The sequence below is a fragment of the Pseudonaja textilis genome, chromosome 15, assembly GCF_049901715.1.
Source record: "Pseudonaja textilis isolate UNSWEBS1 chromosome 15, rPseTex1.2, whole genome shotgun sequence".
NCBI classification, from domain to species: Eukaryota; Metazoa; Chordata; class Lepidosauria; order Squamata; family Elapidae; genus Pseudonaja; species Pseudonaja textilis.
Window position 1 is genome coordinate 3172202 of NC_142004.1, and position 25494 is coordinate 3197695.

A 25494-nucleotide genomic window follows, 5' to 3' on the forward strand; every position below is an offset into this window, starting at 1 on the left:
TCATATGTCCTTTTGGTCTGTGGGGCGATTCTAATATTTCTGATATTGTGATATTTCTTTGCAAATAATAAATATATTGCTCTCAGTATCCACCTTCTAATTTTGTCTTCCAGAGCTTTCCATGATATATAGCGCTGCGGAACTGGAAAGCAAGGGTGAGGGCCTTGCCTAGCAGCTAGGCTCTGTCATGGTACGTGCCCAGATCCTTCAGAGGGGAGCAAAAGGAAAACGGGAGCCAAAGCACAGGAACGCTGGGCAGGGCAACCCTTAGGTGTTGACAGCAATCTAGCAAAGTTTGGTCACGCTAAACCAGTGTTTCTCAACCTTGGTAACCTGAAAGCTGGCTGAGGAATTCTGGGAGTTGAAGTCATCGTCTCCCGTCTCCTTCCGTCTCCCCCCACCCCACACACACACTTTCAAATTACTACGGTGGATTATAACTCCTTCAGAAGATCGTTTTGACACTAGCAAAAATCAGTTAACTTCTGTCGGTTCTGTTGAGGACGTCATACGGACATTGAGGTTTTAGTGGAAGAAGCAAGTTGAGGATTTAAGCTAGTCATTGGTATCCTTGGAAGCCTCATCCAGATGAAGCTGCTTCACCCCTTTTTTTGGTTTTACCTGGACAGACAAAAAGACTGTTCTGTGTGCCTCTGTACCCTTGTTTCCAATTCACGGAGGGAAAACAAAAAAACAGGTGTTCAGCACAACAAGAGATGCTTCCAGAATTTCGGGTAGAAAAATAAATTACATCCTTAGTGCAGCTACAGCCCTGGATTTGACTTGGTCTGCAGATTACAGTAAGTTGTAGTTTAACCATTGTGTACTGAGGAGACTGCCACTGGTCTCATGCTAAGGCTTAACCTGTGAACGTGCGTAGAAGCTTTTAGAGCAGGGGTGTCCAACCTAGGCAACTTTTAAGACTTGTGGACTTCAACTCCCAGAATTCCCCAGCCAGCCTTTCTCCATCCCTGGAGGTTTTTGTCCGGAATGATAGAGGATTTCCTGCTTGAGCAGAAGATTGGGCTAGAAGACCTCCAAGGTCCCTTCTAACCTTAACATTTTATGCTCTATGCTCTAAAGGGTTTGGTAGAGGAAGAGAGTTTCAGAATGTGGTGACTAAGAATGAATCCTTGTGATTATTCAGTTAGTAGAAGAAATGTGACTAGCACGTACAAGTGTATTGACACGAACAGAATCATAAGTTTGACTTCTAAACTTAATCATTCTCAGGATGAAGAGACTCATCATAGCCTTGAATGCATCCAAGCTAATCAGATCTTCCCCAGGAAGCAGCTAATCCGGGAGGACGAAAATCTCCAGGTCATCACTTGATTCTCCTTTGATCTTGCGGTGGTGGGATCCAGGGGCTGTGTGGGATTTAGACTAGATGAGACAGCAGAACTTCGAGGTGCTTGATTTGGTTTCGACCTGGAAGGTAAAACGTTTTGGGTTGAAGCAGTGAGCTTGGTTGCAAAAATTCTAAATCTAGACAGTCCTTGACTTAGCACTGGTCCCTTAGCTACCTTTCAAGGCTACGCCTGAAAAACAGGGGACTTACAACTGGGATTCAAAGGTCTGATGGTTAGGTCTTTCCACCATCGGGTTTCTGAACATGTTCTAAGGTAATGTTGCAGGATCCAACATTATCTTGGGATATAATATACTGTGGCAGGATCCAATCTGGGTGGGGCACCGAGACCAAAGGTTTTGTCTTCAGGAGCTTGCAAGAACACAAGCGAGCGGTTTAGACAAGGAGACCGGAACTCATGGGTAGCCTCACATTGCAATGGATGAAGACACGCATTCAATTTTGCAGCTTACTGAGTTTGTTGGCCGGGCAGGTACAAAAACAGCCAGGGAAATGATTGAAGTCCGGGAAACGGGCCAGTTAACAGGGGTGCTGAATTGCCGCCAGCTTATCAGATACTTTGGAGCCGAGTGCTTGGCGGCACAAGGAAACGATAGCCATCAACACACCAATCAGCCAGTAGGAAGGCACCACATAAACACGGTTCACAGAACAACCCAAAGCACCTATTCCAGTAGAGAGGAATTCCCAACATGAGTCCGAAAGCTCGGAAGAGTACATCTCTGGTCCCCGGCGACCGACCTAAATTTGATCTCACATCGTTATCCTGGGACACGTACATTTGCCTCCCTTCACCACTCGTGTCTTCCCTGAAGGAGACATCCTTGGTCTTGGGATGCCACCTTCCCCCTGTAAAGGAAACGAATCTTTCCGCTGTCCCTGCAGGTCCCATTTCTCGAACTTCACGGGGAGAGCACCGAGTACGTCGGCCGAGCCGATGATGCCGTCATTGCCCTGTCCAACTACAGGCTTCACATCAAATTTAAGGAATCCGTGGTGAACGTAAGTTGTCTCTTCTGGACCAGAAATTTGGGGGTGAGGGAAGCGGGAGCTGCCACGGGTAGGCCTTCAGTTCGAAACGGGAAATATCTGGAAAGCCAGCGTGGTGGTGCTGGTTTTGCCTCCCTTGTAACATTTGGGGCAACATCTGTCATTGGTGGCATTTCAATTGCTTGCCCGTCAACTCTCGTGCCGCCTGGTTGTGGATGCCAGTGCAGAGAGGCGGGTGGAATTTTAAAGCGCACAGGTTTTGGTTCAAAACGGGTGATGGACGGCAAGGAGGAGAGCATCCCTGTTTAATTATTACTACCGTATTATTTTAACCCTCGTGCATATTCTGCTGCAGAAACTTCCCTTGTCAAAGTCAACACCCCTCCTCCTCGCAGCCGCAAGAGTTTGGTCTTGTTTCTCTCCCACCGCCTCAGAGCAAGGACACAGGGAGAAGCAATGTAGTAGAATTAGCATTTATCCTGATCATGAACTCAGCCTTGATGCTAACGAATCCCCACCTTTGTTGTTCGAGTGGAGCTGTTGGGACATTGTAAGCAGGCTGTGAGGTTCTGCCATGCAATGCTCAAAATCTCAAACAGGGCACAACACCTGGGGAACCTTCCTTTATGGCAATAGCCCTTAGACTTGTATACCGCTTCGCGGTGCTTTACGTCTCGCTTGTAAGTGTTTTACAGAGTCAGCCTCTTGCAAACCCCAACAATCTGGGTCCTCCTTTACCAACCTCAGAAGGACGGGAGGCTGAGTCAACCTTGAGCCAGTCAGGATCCTATTTGGATCCCTCCTCTTCTCTCCCCACCTGCAGCCTCCCCCCCCCCAGCTGCCATGTCATTTTTGAGTTGCTTGGCCTGTTCCCAAAGAATGTCCTGAACAGCATCAATATTCTTATTTTATTTTTCCCAGAATGCTCATTCTGTGGATGTGAGGCCCGGAAGCCTTTGGGGGAATAAAACTGAAGTTGGAGATTGGTTCTTTGTAGCAGGCCTGGCAGCCATTTTTTTGCTCTTCCACCTCCTACTTTATCTACAACCGTAACTGTAAAATTGGCTGGGCTGAAAAAGAAGTCACCCACCTGACTTACATGCCTAAGGCAGGACTGGAACTCCCGGTCTCCTGGTTTCTAGTCTGGTTCCTTACCAAACTTATGCCAAACTGGCTCTGGTTTATATCTTAATATTAAGCCAGGTTATGGCAGGTTTTTTTTCCTAGCCCCCACTTTCCACAGCCTGCCTTCGCATGATCAGCCATAACCCAAAGTTCTTTCACACACCCCCTTCTTTTTTTTTTAACAAGTCCCCAGTGCTAATCCATAATGTATAATTCTGTAATTAAACAGAAAGATACCCCTGTTCAGACTTGGCTGGATTGGTTTCTCTCTCTCTCTCCTTTGCAGCTGCGAGTTCGTTTTCATTTTAGCTGATTCTTGTGTTTGATGTGCAGCGAATCAGTTGCAAAATTAACCTCCCAAAGAACAAAAACGTTGTTTGTGTAGCAATTGACAGCATTCTAAGTCAAGAATGCAGCTGCGAGTGATATGAAAGTGAGTTATTGCTCGGCTATGCGAGAGTGAGCGCTTGGAATGGGTACCGTCTCAGACGGTTATGTAATATTAGATGAATTTATACTCTTAATATCGCATGGGGATTACTGCGATGAGAAAACCTCTGGCAACTACAGCAGAAGGTAGCAGCGGTTCAAGAGCTCCGTTTGTGAGCTGGTTTGTGCAACACACCAAACTCCCAACCTCGGTTCACAAACCATACAGTTGTAGTGTGCCTATAACACGGCGAGCCGAAAGCAAACCGTAAAACGGCGTTAACGTGGCCTGGTTTGCATAAAATACAAGGACAGCGGCTGGGTTCCCACAACATCTTGGACCCCTCCATTAAACCACCACAGTTTACACAGTGACAATCATTTTGGCTAGGCTAGCTCTTGGGCGAATACAGCCAACTAATTATTTGTTTGCAAGGGAAAGACCAGGGAGAGCTGTGATAGTTGGTTACCAAGAGCCGCGGTGTGGAAGTAAACTAATAAAAGGAGGGTATTGGTAGTTCGGAGTCGAAACGAGGGGTCCTTGGTGCTCGCGGAGCTTGGTGGTTTTCGTGCAAGATATTTCATTACCCAAACTAGATAACACCGTCAGAGCACTGGTGATTTGACCTAGTTTGCAAGAAAACCACCAAGCTCAGAGAGCACCAAGGACCCCCTCAGAGGTGGTAGCATTCTCTGTAGCAGTTGGGCAAGGCAAGGATGTGTGGGCTGAGATTCTGAGAAAGGAGATTCCAATAGGAATCTTGAAATACGTGGCAACAAGGGCCGATCTGCAGGGCTGCCTTTCCCTACGGACATCCACCTGACCTACCAAATCTGAAGGCTCCTTGGTCCCTTCCCCTAAAAATTGCTACCTGATGGGGTGCTAGCTAGCCTCTTCCGTAGCAGCCCCTGCCCTATGGAAGACCCTGCCCCCGAAACCCACCCCCTAGCCTTCCATAGAACTGTGAAGACCTGCTGGCTCTCCCCCCTGCCCCCCCCCAAACCCAAGCTCTGGCTTAAGATTAGGTGTCTGCCCATTGGAAGGTTGGCTTGGCGCCAGGTCTTTGTTGTTTTTAATGTGTCTAGTTCTGCAGTTCTGATATGGCTTTCGTGCTCTTTTAACTTTTGATTGAGAGCCGCCCGGAGCTGGTTATAAGATGGGCGGCTATATAAATGTTTTAAGTAAACAAAGGAGGCAAAGAACCCCGGAAACGGTCTTGAAGAGAAGACTCCGAAGCCGTTGAAGAAACCACAACTCCTGGAAAGTGTCCTGCTCGAGCAGGGGGTTGGACTAGAAGACCTCCAAGGTCCCGTCCAGCTCTGTTATTCTGTAGTCTGTAAATCAGATAGCGTTGGGAAGTGGCTCGGGCAGATTCCTCCGTGGGGTAAAAGAAGGAGGGGACTTGCAATATTCTGTTACTCTACCCTATCTTAGTATTTCTCAGACGTCACTTTTAAGATGCGTGGACTTCAACTCCCAGAATCCCCCCAGCCACTTCTTAAAGTTGCTGAAATGGAGAAGCCCTGGCCTATCTCAGTACATATAGTTCTAGCCTTCCTGCGGAGTTATCGATTTGGTCTACCTGACAGGGGCGACGGATGAACATACCAAGAAAAAAAAAATGGTTAGGAAATCAAACTGTCGGCCCAGAGCAGGAAGGAACTTTTCCCTGCTACAGTTTTTAAATACTTAGTAGGTGTTTAAACGGGGCTGGAGTTTTCATCTAGGAAAGATTCTTGCAGGGCGTCGGTTACGATGATCTCTCTGGTCCCTTCTGACTCTGCAAATTCTGCAATTTTATAATGCTTTGATTCTAAGTGGTGCAGCTGCAATTTTCAGTACTTTGGAGAGCTCTTCCCCTCCCCCCCCCTCCTCTTTTTTTAGTATTTATTTTTTTTAATCAGTGGAGTTAACAAGTGAAATCCTTATTTGGCATTTCTATCTTGGTTAGCTTTTATCTCACCGCCTCATTGAAAATGGATCCCCTGTCTCTTTCCTTCTCGGTTAGATAGTGTCTCCAATGCAGTGAACATGAATTTGTGTGAACTCCAGTTGATATTGGAGAACAGGGGAGCCTGGCATGCTGTGGGGTCGTGAAGAGTCGGCCGTGCCTCTGAATCACAAAAACAGCTTTTCTTGTAACGCTGGGTGGAACTTCTTGAGTTTTTGCTTCTGAACGTCTTGTCCAGGCGAGAATTAGTAGCCCCAAAATTCACTTCAGTTTCGCCAACTTTGCTTTAGCAGACTGCCATGGGAAAAACAGGTCTACACTTTGTGTCCTTCCGGGGATGCATCACTTGTCCTTCGTAAGCACAAAAGGGGTGACCTCCATGAAATACACAATCCCATTCCGCTTTAATAGACACCGCTTCCCTCCAATCAGGGCATGCGGTTTAACGGGCCCGGTGTTCCGTTTGCGTTTGTTAAGTTACTTAGCCAATGTAGGTTTATCTCCCATCTTTGGTTTTTGCCTAATTCTGTTCTTTATTTGCAATTCATTAGAATGTCTGTAAGTTTGCCGCTTATGAGATCTCAGTAAGTAGAACACTGTTGTTCAGCATTTGTACTGCCGCACCTTTGCTTGGAATAGTGAACATGTGCTGACTGTGGCTTGCGACATAGGCAGGCGTGCATGGATCATGTCAGAGCATGAAGTTGCCTCCCGTATAAATAAATACCTGAATAAAAGATTCAGTAGGCCCAGTGGCCAAGTCATGGAATGATGGCTTCTCTGAAGTGCTGACACACCCATCTCTTGAGAGGAACTATATTCAACAACGATAGCTTATGCATGCATGAAATGCAAGAGGCTTCTCTCTTGGTTGTCCAAATTCGGTCGCTCCCAAAAGTTATGCATTTGAACTGGGCTTGATCCTAAATAAGTCTTGGATAATAAGTTCACTCCGTTCCAAGGGTTCAGATTTGACGTTGAGTTACACCATAGTCTTTCTTCCCCCATTTGGTTTAATCTTGAAAAAAAAATAAAAATTTAATTCCCTTCCTGGTGTATTTTTGCCAAAGTGACTCTTCCCAGCCACAGTACACAGCCAGTTCAGAAGCTTCTCTAATATCTTTAGGAGATTGTTTATTTAATTACAGGCAATCAACATTCCTAGAGATTATACTCTGTGAAATGCCAGGGGTAAGCTTGACTAGTTCTGCATGCTCATTCATAACCAGGAAGGTAATTGGTAATGTATGGACCAAACTCACTTTTGGAGGAAGCGACTTTACGAAGAGCACAGAAAAGCGGGCAGGAATAGCCGAGTCAAAGAAATTAAAGGGATAAGATGAGACAAAGAAAGGGAAATGGGACGAGATCTAATTTGCACCACGATCATTAACTATTTTTTTCTGTAGCTCTTTGCCAAACCTTCCTGACTTCTGCCACACCCATCATGCTTTTTTGTTCATTAATCCCACTTCTCAATTTTGGAAGACCTCGTCAGCTTCATGCAGGGGTGACTTTGGGAGGGGTCCTTGGTGCTCTCTGAGCTTAGTTGCTTTCCTGCAGATGTTTTAATTACTTAAACCAGGGGTCCCCAACCTCAGAATTCCTCAGCCAGCCGTGGGAGTTGAAGTACAGAAGTCTTAAAAGTTACCAAGTTTGGAGACTCCGGATTTAAGTCAACCTTTCACCCTTGCTACCTTTCTTTCTTTCTTTCTTTCTTTTGGAGGGGAGGATAAGGTAGAGTTTCTCAATCTTTTGGGGCCACCTTGAGATCTGAAACCTACAAACCCCTTTGTAGAAAAGTACATTTAAATGCACAAAAAAAGAGTGAAGTTACAATTCTTTTTCCCCCATCCAATTCATGGACCTCCAATTTAGAGGAGCAATCCTACGATCCTTTTAGTTGCTGGGCACAGATGCAATCTTCACGCTTATATTAAACAGTCTTCCTACGCAAACCGCACCCTTATTCTCTAGTTACAGCATCTACACCTGCAGCCCATTGCTTTCAATTTTCTCACAGTCCTCCTTTCCTTTTCCCCAATTTTTCTTGATCACGGACAATTAATAGCATCCATTTCAGTTCCACTCTTTGACATGTTCCTGTCATTTCCATTTAAATTTCTAAAATACTCCCTCCCTGCTCATTTTTATCCTGGCATACATTTTTAAATTGTTGTCGTTTTGCTTTTCTCCTCGGAAGTTTGTTCTTTTCCTATTTCCAAAGGGTTTACATTCCCCCCCCCTCTAAACAGTTGATTCATTATTTTATTAAATATTGCATTTTGCTAAAAAAAACATTCAGCAAATCATTACTGGAGGCTGGCACTAATTATTGACCTGCATGGTATGTTTTGATTTGTGGTGATTTTCAGCATGGAGATTGCTCGGGGAATGGGATATAATGGCAAAAGGGCAGAATCCAAAGGAGCATGAAACGCCTTTCCTAGGGAGTAAATATGCCATTTTTAATGGAGTGTAATGAAGCACATGAAGGAAATTGTTCAGAAGGAAGGAAAGCGGAACAGATGGAAAGGAGGAGCTGAAGAAGTGACAACCGAGGGGGCTGTAAGTGTCAAAGAGAAAACAGAGAGTCATTATTATGAGGAAGAAGTCAAGACAAGAGTATTTAGTTCAGTGAAACATAACGAGGCCTTTGACTTCTAGATATCATTCACTTTTAAAGCCCTTTGTGGCTCTCTGGGGGACAGCCTTCTTCCCAAGACATCAGACTGGTCCATAAATTCTAACACAGGTAAATCCTCGACTTACAATAGTTTGCTTAATGACTGTTCAAAATTACAACAGCCTTGAAAAAAGGTGATTTGTGGCTGTTGTTTGAAGTTACGACGGTTGCAGCCTTTCCATGGGCACGCTTTTAAGTCTTTGGGGAAGTCCCATCACATGTCTTTGGAGAAGACAAGCCAGACTTGGATATGGGGAAGTTTTGCAAGCACCTTCTCAATTGCTAAAACGCTGCGTCTCTTCCTCGTACGTAGTTAGGCTTTGTTAGAGCTCTCAGAGTAATTTTGAAAGTTAGTGAAGCAAGAGCTGTTGAAGAAAGATAGTTGTTGGTTGCGAAGGCACCTTCGACTCCTCTTGGATGAGAATGAAATGCTTTCAAAGGGAAAAAAAAACAAAGAAAGTCCAGTTGTCTTTTGGAAAAGCACTTTTGGGACAACCTGGATGATTGAGAGTCTCCAAAGATGTTTGTGCGTCAACTGTCCTCATTCCTTATGGCCAAATTCAGAGACATGTACTAAAAGGTTGGGAATAGAATTGAACTCAACCCCATTTCACCCAGGTGGATTTTAGATCAAATTGAGAAATGCGTCTACATGCCACATGTTATGGCATCGCTTTACTTCATGATTTAACCTTTTATATAATGGGAGGGAAATGCTACTAGTAATTGCTGGTGTGAGTAATGTTTCATTCCAGGACTCCAGCGGTCTACTAAATCCTTGTGAGAAAATGGGTGTTAGCCTTTCGGAGTAAATCTATGTCACCTTTTCCGTCACAGGTTCCATTGCAGCTCATAGAAAGCGTGGAATGTCGGGATATTTTCCAGCTTCACTTGACTTGCAAAGATTGCAAAGTTATCAGGTGTGTACGGTCCCTGCACAACCCAGTCCTTGTTTCTTGTTAGTTAATGCAAGTGTGGCCTTCCCTTCCTAAATGAAATACAATTGCCTTTTGAATCATTACAAATTACCCTTTAACAGCACGCTTTCCTCCTGACTCTAGACTTTGTGGTACGGGTAAAATACTGGCAGAATCATCTCAGAAAGTTTTAATGTATTAGTGGATGGCAGTGCAATTTCAGAGATAATGGCTTGTTATTTATCCATCATTTTGTCTATTATCTGCCGCCTATCTTGCCATGGGGTTACTCTAGGCAGCTTACAAGAATAAAATGAAAGAAAAAGAGGGGAAAACACAAGAGAAATAAAATAATAGAACAATAAAATAAGCCATGAAAAAGAAGAAGAATCCATCCATCATCCTCATCTTTGTTCTAGCCCCTATCTATCCACTGCAGGATGAAGGCTGGGAGTTGGGACTCCACGAGTCTTAAAAGTTGCCAACTTTGGAGACCCCTGACCTATCAAAAAATCAGGACATTATTATTATTATAAATAATAATAATAAAGTTCTTCCTAAAGGTTAAGCCTCAATAGATAATTTCCTTCCGGTCTGCTCTGACCCTAGCCACCCATTTCATCCGTCAGCTGAAAATCTGTGAAGGAAAGTTAAAACATTCCTTGCCTTTAATTGGCTTTATGTGGGTTGTTGTTGTTATTCTTATTTTTTGGCAGGTGCCAGTTCTCTACTTTTGAGCAGTGTCAAGAGTGGCTGAAGCGGCTGAACAACGCCATCCGCCCCCCTTCAAAGATAGAGGATGTTTTCTCTTTTGCTTACCATGCCTGGTGCATGGAGGTCTACGCCAGTGAAAAGGAGCAACATGGGGATTTGTGCCGCCCAGGTACGGTGGGTCTTTTGCTTGCACAGCAACAGGCTAGGACTAGGACAGGATTATTGTTGTTGTTGTTGTTGTTTTTACAACAACCATTACCTAGTACACTACATGTGGTCCTTGAGTTACAACCATTCATCTAGCGGCCATTCAGAGTTACAACCACACTAAAAACAAGTGAATTATGTCTGGTGCTCACACTTACAACCATTGCAGCTTCCGCAACAGTCGCATGACCAAAATTCAAGTGCTTGGTGGTTGCACTATCTCACCATTAGCTCATGGCTGGCTGGCTGGGGAATTCTGGGAGTTGGAGTCCACAGGTTTTAAATAGCAATCAGCACGTACAATAGACTTCTAGACCGCTTCCCAGTGCTTTACATCCTTTTCTGAGCGGTTCATAGAGTTGGCCTCTTGCCCCCAACAATCTGGGTCTCCTCATTTTGCCTTCTAAACCACGGTGCCACCACGGCTCCTAAAGCCAAAGTTGCCAAGATTGGACACCCCTGGTACAGAGGAATGTTTGACGTACCACAGTGGAGTTGATGACTCTTCGAAGATAGGCTTCGTGTGCAAGGTGAGGGTTTTGACCTTGTGGAGCACCTGGCTGGATGCAAAGTTAGCATTTGCATTGTACTTCCTACATGGCGCTATCCCATGCCAGGAATTGTTCTGCTTCCCTTCAAAGACCAGTGGAGCAAATAAGACTTTACAGCAGGGACGTCCAGCTTTGTCAGTTTCAAGGCCTGTGGACTTCAGCTCTCAGAATTCAGCTTCCAGAATTCTGGTTGGAAGTTGGAAAGTCTACCAGCTTAAGGTTGTCAAGGTTGGACATCTCTGCTTCACGGAACATTGTGTTTGCTGTTAGGCGGGATTAAGCAGCTTTTCAAAGTCCTGAATAGACTCAGGAGTGAAGATGAGTTCAGGAATGTTCTGCTGTTGTGTTCGGCCATGGGGAATATCTCACTCTACAAACACACGCACGGTTTCTGTTTGCTTCTCACTGTTCTTCCGATACCTAGGCGAGCACGTGGCGTCGAGATTCAAAAACGAAGTGGAACGGATGGGTTTTGACATGAACAATGCCTGGCGGATCTCCAACATCAATGAGAAGTACAAGTAAGCCCTTCAGACAATCCCAGAGGTTTACCCTTCAGAAAGCTACCTGCTCTCGTCAAAGCCCAACATTTCTGGGCATTTTGACTATAGGTGGCCCTGGCTGTGATCACAGTGCCAATACTGCTAATTATTTAAAGCAACCTTGGCATTTTGGGAACAGCTGTAATGTCTCCACAGGCAGATCGAAAGAACCTGACATTCCGTTGTCGGTGTTCTATCAAGCTTTCCTAAGCTAAACAGTGAAAAGATGGATGCAATTATCACTGTCATCTTTCTGGTCTCAAAAAAGCTGCATTTTCCCTTGTTGCTCTTTTCACGTGTGCCGCAGCGGGGAAGGAGAAACAGGATGTGCCTGCTCACACGTGGCTTGTCCCTTCCCTTCCACCTAGGCTCTGCAGTAGCTACCCTCAAGAACTCATTGTGCCTGTCTGGATAACGGACAAAGAGCTGGAAAGCGTGGCCAATTTCCGGTCTTGGAAGCGCATCCCTGTCGTGGTTTACAGGTCAGGCCTTTCCAGAGGCGACTTTCTTTTTTTTTGCTGGTCGGTTTGCTGAATCCCAGGGCCGGATCTCGGAGAAACTTCTGGGAGATGCCTTTGGCTGTCAGAGTGAACATCCTTTGGGGATAGACGGGGGAGGATTGATACACGTAGTCCTTGACTTAGCAACCATTTGTTAAATGACCGTTTGAAGTTACAACGGCATTGAAAAAAGTGACCGATGATCAGTTTTTGTAGCTAACGACTGCAGTATTACCTGGTCAAAATTTGGCCACTTGGCAACTAGTTCAGATTTATGACAGTTGCAATGTCCAAAGGTCACTGTATATTGGTGTACATTTAAAGTGAGAATAAAGTTTTTATTCTATCCTATATTCCATTCCAATTCCTATTCTATTTTTTAATTTATTCTGTTCTATCCTATCCTATCCTATCCATCTGACCCCCTTTTGTCACCTTCTGACAAGCAAGGTCATTGAGGAAGCCAGATTCACTTAACAACTGCAATAATTCATTTAACAACTATGGCAAGAAAGGTTGTAAAATGAGGCAAAGTTGACTTTAAAAACTCATTCTCAGCAATGGAAATGTTGGGCACAGTTGTGGTCACAAGTCAAGGACTATCTGCATTCCTGTCAAGGTGAAAAGAAAAAGCTTTCGAACAGGCTATTGCCCTGTTAAAAATAAGGATAGCGTTATAATAAAAGAAGTATTGTGACACATAGCAAAAGTTAATTTCTACTTCTGTACGAAGAGCAGCTTTTCCCCTTTCCAAACATGTTGGCATTTTTCAGGCTGTTCTGCTCTGGATTCCTCCTTCAAATCCAGGCTCAAGAGAGGCAAGACTAAATGCGGTTTCATTCTGTAGAAATGGATGATTATCCTCTGCAGATTATCACCTACAGCAGAAGTCTGCAAGGGATCATTATAATGTTTCTCAGGTCTTGTTTGCTAACTTTGGACCCTCACAGGTTACATAAACGCTAGTCGAGTCCCTCGGTTCTCTCGTTTTTGAACAAAAGGCAAGTCCAAACTGCTGACGTGGCTACTCAGCATTAACCCAGCTACTGACGGCTGGCCTCGAGTTCTAGATAGCTCTGGGTTATTTCACACTTCTCTGCAAAAGCTGATTCAGTCCTTAGTTTTTGTTTTTCTTTCTCTTTGCATACTTTTCAAATGTTTTGTGGGTGTGCTGTTCATTCCTAGTTATTTTTTTCCAAAAAAAAAACCAAGCCAAACTCAGATCCTCCTAAGTACTCCGATATATTCAGATACGACCTCGCAGCATGTTCCTTCGCCAGTGTCCACAAAACTTGTTTAAATCCCAGCGGACGTTAGTTCATGCTTTTTATCGCAACGGTGGCCAATATCGAGAGTTGTTCCACAGGCCATCAAGTTAAATAGACAAAGCCAAACTGCCTTTGGAATTCTCCAGAGAGCTTCCTAAGGCTCTTAAGTCAGTGGTTCTCCAACCTTTCTGGCTTTGCCAACTGGAGAGGGGGCGGGGGAGGGGGGGTTGCATGAGCGGTGGGCAAGTGAGCACGCAGCTCCATTTGTGTGAGCCGTGCGTACACCCACCCACCACTTGCATAAATGGAGCTGCACATACTTGCTGTCCCGCCACTTCTGCAGCCCAGTTCCGGGGCCACGGCCTGGAGGTTGGGGATCCTTCCTCTAAGTGCTTGTTTGTCCTCTGTGGCCATTAGTTCCTGTTACAATGGTGCTGGGTTGTTTCCATGCAGGCACCAGAACAACGGGGCGGTCATTTCTCGCTGCGGGCAGCCAGAGGTCAGCTGGTGGGGCTGGAGAAACGCTGACGACGAACATCTTGTCCAGTCGATGGCCAAAGCCTGTGCCTCCGATTCCAAGTCGAGCAGCGGTAAACTGGTGAATGGGAACTGCTCGCGAGAGTTCTCCAATGGGGGAGACTTCTCCGACGCAGAGTTTGGTAAGCTCGACTTGGTAGCCTCGCTTTGTGTCTAAAAGGTTGGCTGTTTATGCAGTGCAAATGGCCAACATCCACTGAGGTCAGGTAGGCCAGACAGGAAGCGGGACCTGAGGAGCTATTTGGCAATAGCCCTGAGACTTATATACTGCTTCACAGCGCTTTACAGCCTTCTCTAAGCGGTTTACAGAGTTAGTATATTGCCCCCAACCATCTGGGACCTCATTTTACTGACCTCGAAAGGATGGAAGATTGAATCAACCTTGAGCCGGTGAGGATCGAACTGCTGGAGGCCGACAGTTGGCAGAATTAGCCTGTAATACTGTATTCTAACCTTGGCACCACCACGGCTCTTACTTTCTACTTTATTGTAAAGCTTCCTGAACAGAATCTTGTAAGTGCGAAGGTACAAATCTCCCACCATTCTTTTTGACAACCAGATAAACTGAAGAAGTTTCTTTCCAAATTATCCTGTTGCACATCCATCGGGACGGTCGCTCCCCTTGTGCTCACTATGAATTCTGGAAATAGCAGCCTTGCACATCTGGAGGACTCCCGGTTGATATAAGGCAGTGTAACATTGCAACCGTGGCCATTTTAAATTGGGTAGACTTCAATTTCCAGTATTCCCCAGCCATGGGTGGATTTCAACTCCCAGAATTCCCTAGCCAGCTATGCGGGCTGGCTAGGGAATTCTGGGAGTTGAAGTCCACACATCTTCAAGTAGCTGAGATGGAGAAACACTGATAAAAATGGGTGAGGGTTAGGGAGAAGGAGGGCCGTTTGTGCTAGCTACCTTGGAATGATCTCTCTTGTTTTGCCTGTTCCTTCCCCAGATTCTTCCATTTCCAATGCTTCGGGAGCAGAAAGCTTAGCCATCCAGCCTCAGAAGCTTTTGATCTTAGATGCACGCTCCTATACAGCTGCAGTCGCCAACAGAGCCAAAGGAGGGGGCTGTGAATGTCCAGGTAAGGTTACATTTGTCTCTAGGTGCTCATGCATTTATACACCTGAGGGGGCCGGCTTCAGAAAGGTAGGTAGTTCAGGAAGAAGGACAGTGCCATAAAAATATTGAGGATCGCCCCCCTGCCCTCCACTCCTGTTGCAACTGATGCCAGAGAGGGCAGAGCTGGGATCCTCTCCAGTTAGCAGCTGCCATGCTGACACCTTAACCGTGACCTTCCCTGTTGTTATTTGCTCACAGTGCCAGCGAAGCCAGGAAGGCCTCCAAGTTCATTTGCTGGCAGTCAGAAAGACTGGGTTTAGCTCCCCTGCTATTGATGGAGCCCACTGCTCCAGGCCCAGGGCAGGGGGTGAAACACGTGTTCCCTTGACACTGTGTTGGAACGATTCCCTTGTGTTGTCACCATCTCCTTTTAAACTCCCGAGAGGCGGGAGGGGGCTTAGTACGGGCCCCAGTTGGTTGCCAGCGTGTTTCTACAGTGAAGCTTGTAATTTGGTTCCTCTCGGCCTCTTACCTGAGCCACTTTCTCTTCGCTTCTCTGCTTTTGAACAGAGTATTATCCCAACTGTGAAGTGCTGTTCATGGGGATGGCTAACATCCACTCTATTCGGAAGAGTTTTCAGTCACTGAGGCTGCTCTGCACACAGATGCCGGACCCGGGAAAGTAAGTGGGCCCTACAGGCTCCCCCCCACTCCTCTCCTCTTGCCTTAGAACAGGGGTCTCCAGCCTTGGCCACTTGTAAGACCTGTGGACTTCAACTCCCAGAATTCCCCTACCAGCATAGTTGGCGGTGGGAATTCTGGGAGTTGAAGTCTGCAAGTAGCTGGCTGGGGAATTCTGGGAGTTGAAGTCCTCGACACAAGACCACAATTGAGCTGGAAACTGCCGTTGCTAAGCAGGATAGTTAAGTGAGCTCTGCCCCACATCATGATGTTTCTTGCCACAGTTCTGAAGTGAAGGCCCCCATGGTTGTTAAGTTAGTCACGTGGTTGTTAAATGAATCCGGCTCTCCCCATTGACTTTGCTTGTCAGAGGGTCACAAAAAGGGATCACATGACCCTCGGGACACCGAAACGGTCGTAAATATGAGTCAGTTGCCAAGCACCTGAATTTTGGTCACGTGACCATGAGGATGCTACGGCAGTCGTAAGCCTGAAAAATGGTGATAAAGCCCTTATTTCAGCGTTGCTGTAACTTGGAACGGTCACTAAATGAACTGTTGTTAAGTCAAAGGCTACAATAAACGTTTTCACCGCTCTCGCTCCTTTATCCCAGACTCCTTAGCGCCCGCACCCCCCCCCCAATCCAAAGCGAGCAGCGACCTTCCTTCCAGGAAAGCCTCCCCTCCGTGCTTTAACGGCCCATCGGAGTCAGGTTGTCCTCTTGTCTGCCTCTGCAGCTGGCTGTCGGCTCTGGAGAGCACCAAGTGGCTCCAGCATCTCTCTGTGCTTCTGAAATCAGCCCTGCTGGTGGTTCACACGGTGGACAGAGACCAGCGGCCTGTCCTGGTCCACTGCTCCGATGGCTGGGATCGGACCCCGCAGATCGTGGCTCTGTCCAAGCTGTTGCTGGATCCGTATTACAGGACTGTTGAGGTTTGTCGCTCCGGAACAGGTCTGGATCCGGGAACGCAATTTGGCTTTGGGTTGAGAAGAGGCTTTGAGCTAGAACGCTTGTGGTGGTGCTCACTGGAAGAAGGGACGGCAGAATAAGGGTTAAGGGTTTAGAGGGTACCGGGAGACACTGAATTGTGTCCCAGGATGAGCGAAGCAGGTGGAGCCCTGAAGGGACTTAGATTAATGCTGGAGAAGGCCAAATGACAGAGATCTGGCTCTTGGAGACATAACCAGAAGTGATTCACACTCGCAGCCCTCTTTGTTGCACTAAAGCAGTCTTGGTGTGTTGACACTTCCCCAGAGATTTCGTGGCGGTTTGATTCCATGTAGATCAGGGGTGTCCAACCTTGGCAAGTTTAAAACCTGTGGACTTCCAACTCCCAAAATTCCCCAGCCAGCATGGGGAATTCTGGGAGTTGAAATCCACAGGTCTTAAAAGTTGTGAAGATCAAACTCCTCTGAAGTAGATTGTCAGATGCATGGAGGGTTACCGTTGTCTCAGAATGGCTTCCGTGGGATCCAGGAGCTGAAAAGAGGATGGTCTTGTTTCCCGCAGGGTTTCCAAGTGTTGGTGGAGATGGAATGGCTGGACTTCGGCCATAAGTTTGCAGACCGCTGTGGCCACGGCGAGAACTCGGATGACCTCAACGAACGCTGCCCCGTGTTTCTGCAGTGGCTCGACTGCGTCCATCAACTCCAGAGGCAGTTCCCCTGCTCCTTCGAGTTTAACGAAGCATTCCTTGTAAGCGATTATTTTTCCCGCAAACAATTCCCGCGTCAACAGTTTTAATGTGCTGAATCTACACAATCTGGCTGAATGTCCAGATCCTACCTTGGAGTAAAAGGAGGGCTTCAGTTCATCTCTGACTCTGCTGTTTACTCTGGCAAAAAGAGTTTTGAGTGATGAATCGCCATTCTCAGGCTCTTCTCTTAAATCTTTGTCACAGTTTGTTCCATTGTTGTGGGTTGTACATTGTGTAAGAGGAAGCTGCACCCTCTGTCGGCAAAAATTTTGCAACTTGTGGGTTCTTTGGAGATATCCCCCGGCAAAAAAAAAACTGTTAGAACGGCAGGTCTTGCAAATCAAGCTCAGTCTAACAGACAAAACTAGAGGACTTTGCAACCAGTTCTCAAACAGTTTGAATTCTCACCGTTCTTTCTGTCACTGTATTTTAGACAGCTCCCAGTGAGACATTTTCATTTGAATAATTTATCATTCAAGAATATTCTTAATATTGCAAGTGGAGTGATAAGTTCTATTAAGCTGCAGCTTTGGGGTAGGTCCAATAACTTCAGTAAGACTTGACTATATAGAATTGTAGGTGTTGTGTACCAATTCCTAACACAAACTATCAGAATGAGGCACATCTTGAAAATAGAAGGATAACATTCCGGGGATGTTTGTATCTTTCATTATCTTGTTTTCAACCACCTCTTGGACAGGAATGAGATAATTGTAGTTAATAGTGCACGGTTTATTTTTCTTTCTTTGTACTTCCTTTCTTTGTACTTCCTTTCTTTGTACTTCCTTTCTTTGTACTTTTAAAAAAGTTCATTTCATCCAAGATGGAGAAGGCTGCCATGGGGCCAATGGTTGAATCCATTAATATGTGTATTTCCAGACCTTGAGGGGCTCCAAGTAAGAGTGAATATATTGTCTCTCCCTTGGGGTTCGGCTCTGCCAGCCCAGGTCCCAGGACTGTCCTTTTTTGTAGGTCAAGCTAGTGCAACACACCTACTCCTGCCTCTTTGGTACATTCCTGTGCAACAATGCGAAGGAGAGAGGCGAGAAGCACACCCAAGAAAGGACTTGCTCGGTGTGGTCCCTGCTGCGAGGAGGAAACAAAGCCTTCAAAAACCTGCTTTACTCCTCCCAGTCCGAATCCGTATGTACTGGTTTTTATTCATTCATTCTTCTTTCTTCCAAGGGGCCTAAGCCACCCCCCCCACCCACCCCCACCCCGCTTTTCCCTGTTTAACTGTCACAATTACCCTGTGAAGCAGGTTCAGCAGAGGATGCAGCTACCTGTTAGGCCCCCCAAGCCCAGACACAACGTAGTGAAACCCAGCCAGTCCTTTATTTCTGTGTGCCTAGTGGGCAGAATCTTGCCAGGCTAAAGCTATAACTTCTAACTTAATAGATAACAGTATGGCAAGCTAACTCGGCCCACTGCCAGCAGTTCGATCCTGACCGGCTCAAGGTTGAGCCTTCCATCCTTCTGAGGTCGGTAAAATGAGGACCCAGATTGTTGGGGGGGGGGGGCGGAGGGGGGGGGCAAGAGGCTGTAAAATGCCCAGAGAGTGTTCTTGCTACATCCCGAGAGGTTCTAGAGCAGAGGCGGGCAGCTATGGGAACTTTATGACCTGTGGACTTCAGCCCCCGGAATTCCTGAGCCAACCATGCTACAGACCTGTTGAAGTCCGCAGCTCATAAAAGCTGCCATAGTGGCTCACCCGTCCCTTGAACTCACCTCCTTCCTCTCCCATCCAGCTTGGAAACGTGCATTCTCCTAATTTGGTCTTCTCTCCAAAATGCACTGCCTCCTCCCTGGAAAACCATGGTGGCCCTGCCAGAATTACCTTCCTGGGGGCCCCATTCCTCCTCTTCCAGGTGCTCATTCCATCACACCAACTGAGGTCATCCCGGAAGCCCCATTTATTGGTGGTTTCTTCTCGGGCCTCCTCCAGCCTTACCTAATTTGTTTTTCTGCATTGGTGCTTTATTGGCTATTTCTACCCTCTTTGGAGTTGTGGGGGGAATATCGCTTTACACTTGTACCTGATTAGAGGAAGGCAGATATTTTATTTATGTCTAACATTTCTGTGCGCCTCTACACTCAACCGCTGAGAATTACACAGACAGAAAATGGAAAACGATAAACAATATCTGTCATACTGATATTGACCAGCAGGGGGCAGTGTCAAAACCTTAGCATGCCTGAAATTTTCTTTCCCAAATTTTTGAGCCACTTACTGGCTCAGGAAAGAAAAATATATAAATATAAAATATACATATATATAAAACCATAGAAATTACTGTTATTGTATTTCATATGGAACCACTGGGAGACCTTTATAACTCCCCACCCCCAAATGAAGGGGTGCTCCTTTGCTTCTGATGATAATAAAATTACAATTCACATAACCTCAACTTCGTAATGCTTTACATCACCGCAGTCTTAAATAAAGGTAGTCCTCGACTTATCGCCACCCTTGAGCCCGAAATTTGTGTTGCTAAGTAAGAAATTTGTTAAGTGGACTTTTCCCCATTTTACAACTTTTGCCAGGTTTGTTAAGTGAATCGCTGCAGTTAGTCACACGGTTGCTAAGTGGACACTGTAACCATCGTAAATGTGAGTCAGTTGTCAAGCATCCCAATATAAATTACGTGACCATGGGTCTTCTGCAATGGCTATAAATGTGAAAAATGGTCATAGGTCACTTTTTTCAGTGCTGCTTGAACAGTCACTAAACAAACTGTAAGTCTGGCTTGGGCTCAGTCTCTGGCCGTCTTTCTTAGGTGCTGTATCCTGTGTGCCACGTGCGCAACTTAATGCTGTGGAGTGCCGTGTACCTGCCTTGCTCCTCACCTTCCACCCCTGTGGATGACACCTGTGCCCCTTATCCCGTCCCAGGCTCCAACCCTGAGGATCAGCCTCTGAGCAGGTGAGCCCGGATTTCAGGAGATCTGCCGTGCCCCTTTCACTGTACACACGTTGAACCAACAGCAACAGTGTATAAAGTGTAAAAATGTACTGGTTTGCAGAAAAGCACCGCCTCCAACAACTCTCCTACAAAGTTCAACTTACGTGTGTGTGTGTGTGTGTGTGTGTGTGTATTTGTTTTGTCCTAAAAAGTAAAATACAGAACAGAAAAACAGACAAACAAAATGAAACAAAAACATGCATTCAACCCTAAAAAATAAAAGTGGGGGAAAAAATAGTGTATAAAGAAAAAAGAGGAAAAAGTGTTCAAGTAAATTTAACAAGTACGATCTACCCTAGCTGGGTGGTGGGAAAAAAAGAAAGAAAAAGCAGTAAATCCTCCTCCCCCTTTTTATGTGTGTGTGTATGTGTATGCCAACACACACACACACACCACACATGTAAAAGGGGAGGAGAATTTGCACGCGTGCACACACATATGAATTAGAGAACGGGTGTTACACTAACCTCCAAATCTTTCTGTTAACCCTCTCATTATATTTAGCGCGTAGAAAGTCCACCAGCGGTTTCCAGCCTCTTATATAAGAGCTGTATAAGAAAGTTAAACTTATCTTCGATTGTTCTTGCTGTTCTTCTGCAGGCTACCAAAGACCAGGTCCTTTGACAATCTTACCACAGCCTGTGACAGCAGCATACCCACCACCAACCGGCGTAGCAGCGACCCCAGCCTCAACGAGAAATGGCAGGAACACCGCCGATCCCTGGAGCTCAGCAACCTCGGGAACCCGGGAGATGACCTCTTTGAGGGCGAAAGTTTGGGCAAACAAGGCAGGACTCTGATTGGAGCAGAGCTTTCGGTAGCGGTGGCCGAGGGGCAGATGGAAAACATCTTGCAAGAAGCCACCAAAGAAGAAGGGAGCCTTGAGGAGAATACGAGGTGTAATCAGGAAAGGGCAGGGAAGGAGGGTGAAGGGGATCTCCCGCTAGATAAGGAACACAGGACTGAATACCTGGCTGGTTCGGCTACTGTTTGTGAAAAGTCCAACCCGGATGCAGAAACCTTATTAGACAATCCACTTTCTAATCAACAGGTGGTATCACAGGGTGCTTCTGAGCTCCAAGGGCAAGAGGAGGGTCACCCAGCTGTCCCTTGCACAGTCCAGAAGCCATCTCAGTGGGGAGAGCTTCCACTTGGCTTTTGGGACAATCCTGGAAATAGCGAAGTTTCACGAGAGGAGGAAGAGGAGGAGGAGGAGGAGGAGGAGGGTGTTAATACCAGTAGTAGTTCAGCAGAAGCAGAAAATGCTTCTAGTCCTGCCCATCCCATCCCACTGTTGCCTGTAGGACTTGAGGTGGCCACACCAAATATGGAGAGCTCGACCGAGACCTTAACAGAAACAGGAGCCAGGGCAGAAAGCACACAGAAGGTGCCTTCCCATTGGCATCGCCCCGCGGGAAACAGCGTCAGTGATCTTTCCCAGATGGTGGAGAATCGGCTGGAGAGGGAGGACTTGATGGATGCACACAAGTTGGCCGCAGCTCTAAACAGGACTCCTTACAGCAGCAACCCTTCCCTGTGTGCCTTGCCTTTAACGGACTATAAAGAGGTGGTGTGCAATGGAGACCTGGCATCCGAGAACAAGATGGCGGAGAGCCCAGCAGGGTTTGCTGCTCCTCAGAAATACTCCGCGCCCAACGGGCACTGCCTGAACGGCGAAGAAAGCAGGGTGAAGGTTCCCCCCGGCCGGCAGATCTCCACCCCGCCGCATCTAAGGAACCTCCACCACAAATGGGTTCACGCCATCCCGGGTCGGCAGCAAACAGGAGGCAGCCCGGACCAGCCTGCCCGGAATCACCTAGATGACGACGGGATGCCCATCTACACCGACGTCATTCAGCAGCGCCTCCGACAGATTGAAAGCGGGCACCAGCAGGAGGTGGAGAGCTTGAAGAAGCAGGTGCAGGAGCTAAAGAGCCGGTTGGAAAGCCAGTATCTGAACAGCTCACTGCGCTTCAACGGGGAGTACGGGGATGAAGTGGTAAGTATGTACAAGAGTTTCTTCTTCTCGGCTCGGCTCGGCTCGTGCCAACCGCACCATCCAGGGCAGAAATGCAGCACTGAGAACAGCCCCAAACCAAGGGCTGCATGGGCACGCGGAGCCCATCGGTGACTTATCACTGATTGGTTTGGTTTATTTATTAAATTTATATGCTGCCCCTCGCTGTTGGAGCAACTCCGAGCGCCTTACAAAATGATGACAAGGTTTAAAAGGAAGATAGTATGAAACAATGAAGATTAAATGAGAAATTAAAAATTTAGAGGATAGGCGACATGGGAGGGGGGAGGATAGAGATTTTCCCTACCCTGTCAGCCCCCCAAGCATAGAGCACAGGGTCTCCAGCACTGAAGGCCACCCAGCTGAAACAGCTCTCTGGTTTGGTCCTTTGGGGTGAATTCTCAATCATTTGGGGCATCTTCAGAGCTATTTAAAAGGCTAATTACTTTATTTTGAAGGAGGTGTATGTGTTTCATCAGTAAACGTTTGGTTGGGGAAAGATATTGTTTTTAACAGTGGCTTCATTTAATTCTTTCATTTGGGGAAGGGGGTGTTTTTCTAGCTTGTTCAGTCTCTTAACTGGTTCCTCCCGTTTGGTTAAGGCGAACTTCACCAAATCAGGTTTGTCAAATAAACTGGAAATTGGTTGAACTGAACAGAGGATTCTGGGAATTGAAGTCTGCACGTCTTAAATTTTGTAAGGTTGAGAAACACTGATCTGCATTTATGTAACAAGTAAACTTGGATTAGAAAGCCAGCTGGCTGGTCTAGCAAGTTAGATCAGAAGCAACGTTCTCTTGAGTCCTTTGCGTAAGACCATCATCTGATCCGGATCCTCTCCCTGCTGAATTCTTTGTCCGAGTTTTCTCAGTATACTTTCTACTGAGGTTTACACAGATCTTCAAGACAGTTGTTTGCTTTTCGGGTAGCAATGTGTATTTGGTTCACTGTAAGGTTTTTTTTAAATAGGTGGATGGCTGGATAATAGATGACAGATGATGGATGGATCAGTGGACAGACAAATAATAGATGATGGATAGACGGGTAATAAATAACATAGACAGACAGACAGTCGTGACAGACAGACATCAGTCTCCGTGTTCTGCAGGAGGCCGTGTTCCAGAGCTTGATAGGATCAGTTTTCCCACCCTGCTTTTCCCAACCTCTGATCCGATTGCTCCCCACAGCAGATGTAGAAGAGGCCCTGTTCTCAGCTGCTAACCCCTTCCGTGGACTGGGAGTAGGTTATGCTCAGCTGTGTTTGTTTGCCAACAGACTTCAGTGCCTGACTCAGAAAGCAATCCGGATCACAACTGCTTGTCTCGCTGCAGTACAGAGATTTTCTCTGAAGCCAGCTGGGAGCAGGTGGATAAACAGGACACAGAGGTACAGGCCTCCATCCGTCTCCGGAGCCCTCTCCTTGTCTAATCAGCACACAATATACTAACGATGCCGCTCTGTGATTCCCTCCCTCTGGTCCTAACACTGGTCTTGATAGGCTTTCCTCCTCGACTCGGCAGCTGTCTCAAAAACGTTTCCCCCTCTCTGCCCATGTCAAAGACTCTCTTACTTTCCACTCTGCATCTTTGGGAAGTGATGAAAGCCGTTTTGGGATTTGGGCACTTGCCTGCGGAAGGGAGCATGTGATGGCTTTCTCAGAGATCGAGTCACCTGGGTTTGGGGTTTCTCTGCCAGAAGAAGCTTCAAGTGTTTCCTCCTCCTCCTCCTCTCCTCCCTCTCATCCGCTGGAGCTTCTCAATCCGTTCATTTTTCGCTTTTGTCTCATTGCTTTGATGCTGACGTGCTGGTGTTACATTTGAAAGCAAGGGCTCTCTTGTCTTTGTAGGTGACACGGTGGCTTCCCGATCACCTGGCTGCACACTGTTACGGCTGTGACAGTGTCTTCTGGCTTGTCAGCAGAAAACACCACTGCAGGTATTGTGCTTCCCAATGCAGCCCCGCCTTGGTTGCCGCCAAGACAGCACTTTGCAATTCCCACTAGGCCTTTGGACCTCTGGACTCCTTGGTGGATCTATAGTGAGAATTTGCTGATTTAAAGCTCCCAAAGTCTTCTTAGACTTTGGATTGTGCAGGCTGGTTAAAGAACAGCCCTCACGGGGGACCACCTGTGTTTCTGCATGGGTTCTTGCCTCTGGACTGGCAATAGATGAGCTCAGAGTTGCTGCTATGTAGAGGTGTAGCAGAGAGCCTCAACGGGTGGATAACATGGGTGCGTAAGAACCTTTGACCTGAATGTGTTCCCCAAAGAGTATTTCCTTATAATGTACAATATGGAGAAGTGACCCGTTTCTTTTTAAAGACTGTCTAATGCCACTCTCAGGCAAGTTGGGAAGCCAAAGCCCTTCAGACACCTCTGCATCCTTCATTATTGGTGATGCCGGCTGAGGTTTCCGGGACCTGAAGCTTGCAAGATCTGGAGAACCGCAAGTTCCCCACTTTCCAGGCCAAAAAACCCTCCAAAGGCATCAGTGGTACTTTTGAAACTTCTCTGGTTTAGTGCCTGCTCTGAGCTTTTTCTCCCCTCCCTGCAGGGATCCCGAACATGTTGATCAGAGTTGGTGAGCATTTGCCTTGGCCTCTGTTGTCTTGTCTGCCCTTTTCCAGTCAGCTCTCCGGACTAACATTTGCCTCTCCCCCTGGCCGGGCCCGGCGCTTCCTTTTTCCCAGAAAGCATAAACCACCACAAGCAGCCGACAGGATGTGGAATCCACGGCTTTTTGTTTAACGTTGGGTGCTGCCATTGTCTTAACCTGTGAAATGTTTCCCTTGCAACAGCAGCTGGCTCATGTACACTGCTCCATCAGCAGATTATTTTGGTCTTGGTCTTCTTGGTGTCATGGGGCAGCTGATGGTAGCTCACGGGTTCTGGAACAATCAGGCCCAAATCGAAAAGCAAATAAAAGAACTAAACAAACTTTTAACACCAAGGGATAAAATTTAACTAAAACATAATGGTTGGGAGATAAAGCAATCATGTCCAAAGGTTCCCCTTTGCTAGTCATGTGGATTATCAAGGACTCTGGCTCCCTTCTATCAGTCCCACCAGCCAGTTTTAGGATTTTGGCAAAAGGATCAGGTTAGTGGGCCTGAGTCTTCTTTGGAGGTAATAGGATCTTTTTGAGATTTACCCAGGCAAGAATCCACTAACAGCCTTTGCTTCTCAAAATATCACAGAAATAGCAATGCTGATTTATTTAAGAAGAGAATTACTTTAGGATTGCTTTGGCTTGGGATGTTTTTCCTTCTCTTTTACCAAAGCTC

The 25494-nt window shown here is 46.5% G+C and overlaps 1 protein-coding gene across 19 annotated transcripts in view; it reads left to right on the top strand.

The window, feature by feature from the left end:
- MTMR3 (myotubularin related protein 3) overlaps positions 1 to 25494 on the top strand; it is a 46774-nt gene that overhangs the window by 17992 nt on the left and 3288 nt on the right. For 3 of the 19 annotated variants that reach the window (XR_015739605.1, XM_087913161.1, XM_087913163.1), the window contains exons 3-21: positions 114 to 190; positions 1234 to 1323; positions 2258 to 2374; positions 6420 to 6452; positions 9392 to 9474; positions 10188 to 10354; positions 11368 to 11464; positions 11854 to 11967; positions 13707 to 13912; positions 14746 to 14877; positions 15426 to 15537; positions 16274 to 16469; positions 17047 to 17232; positions 18206 to 18376; positions 20011 to 20156; positions 20796 to 22194; positions 23488 to 23598; positions 24059 to 24147; positions 24765 to 24791. Coding sequence is in view for 16 of the 19 variants with exons in the window: in XM_087913161.1 (XP_087769287.1) it covers positions 188 to 190; positions 1234 to 1323; positions 2258 to 2374; positions 6420 to 6452; positions 9392 to 9474; positions 10188 to 10354; positions 11368 to 11464; positions 11854 to 11967; positions 13707 to 13912; positions 14746 to 14877; positions 15426 to 15537; positions 16274 to 16469; positions 17047 to 17232; positions 18206 to 18376; positions 20011 to 20156; positions 20796 to 22194; positions 23488 to 23598; positions 24059 to 24147; positions 24765 to 24791 (3479 nt within the window). In the remaining 3 variants the exon portion in view is untranslated. Of the gene's footprint in view, positions 1 to 113; positions 191 to 1233; positions 1324 to 2257; positions 2375 to 6419; positions 6453 to 9391; positions 9475 to 10187; positions 10355 to 11367; positions 11465 to 11853; positions 11968 to 13706; positions 13913 to 14745; positions 14878 to 15425; positions 15538 to 16273; positions 16470 to 17046; positions 17233 to 18205; positions 18377 to 20010; positions 20157 to 20795; positions 22195 to 23181; positions 23333 to 23487; positions 23599 to 24058; positions 24148 to 24764; positions 24792 to 25494 lie in introns of those variants that run through there. The other 16 variants (XR_015739606.1, XM_087913162.1, XM_087913164.1 and 13 more) reach the window with 10 other exon arrangements.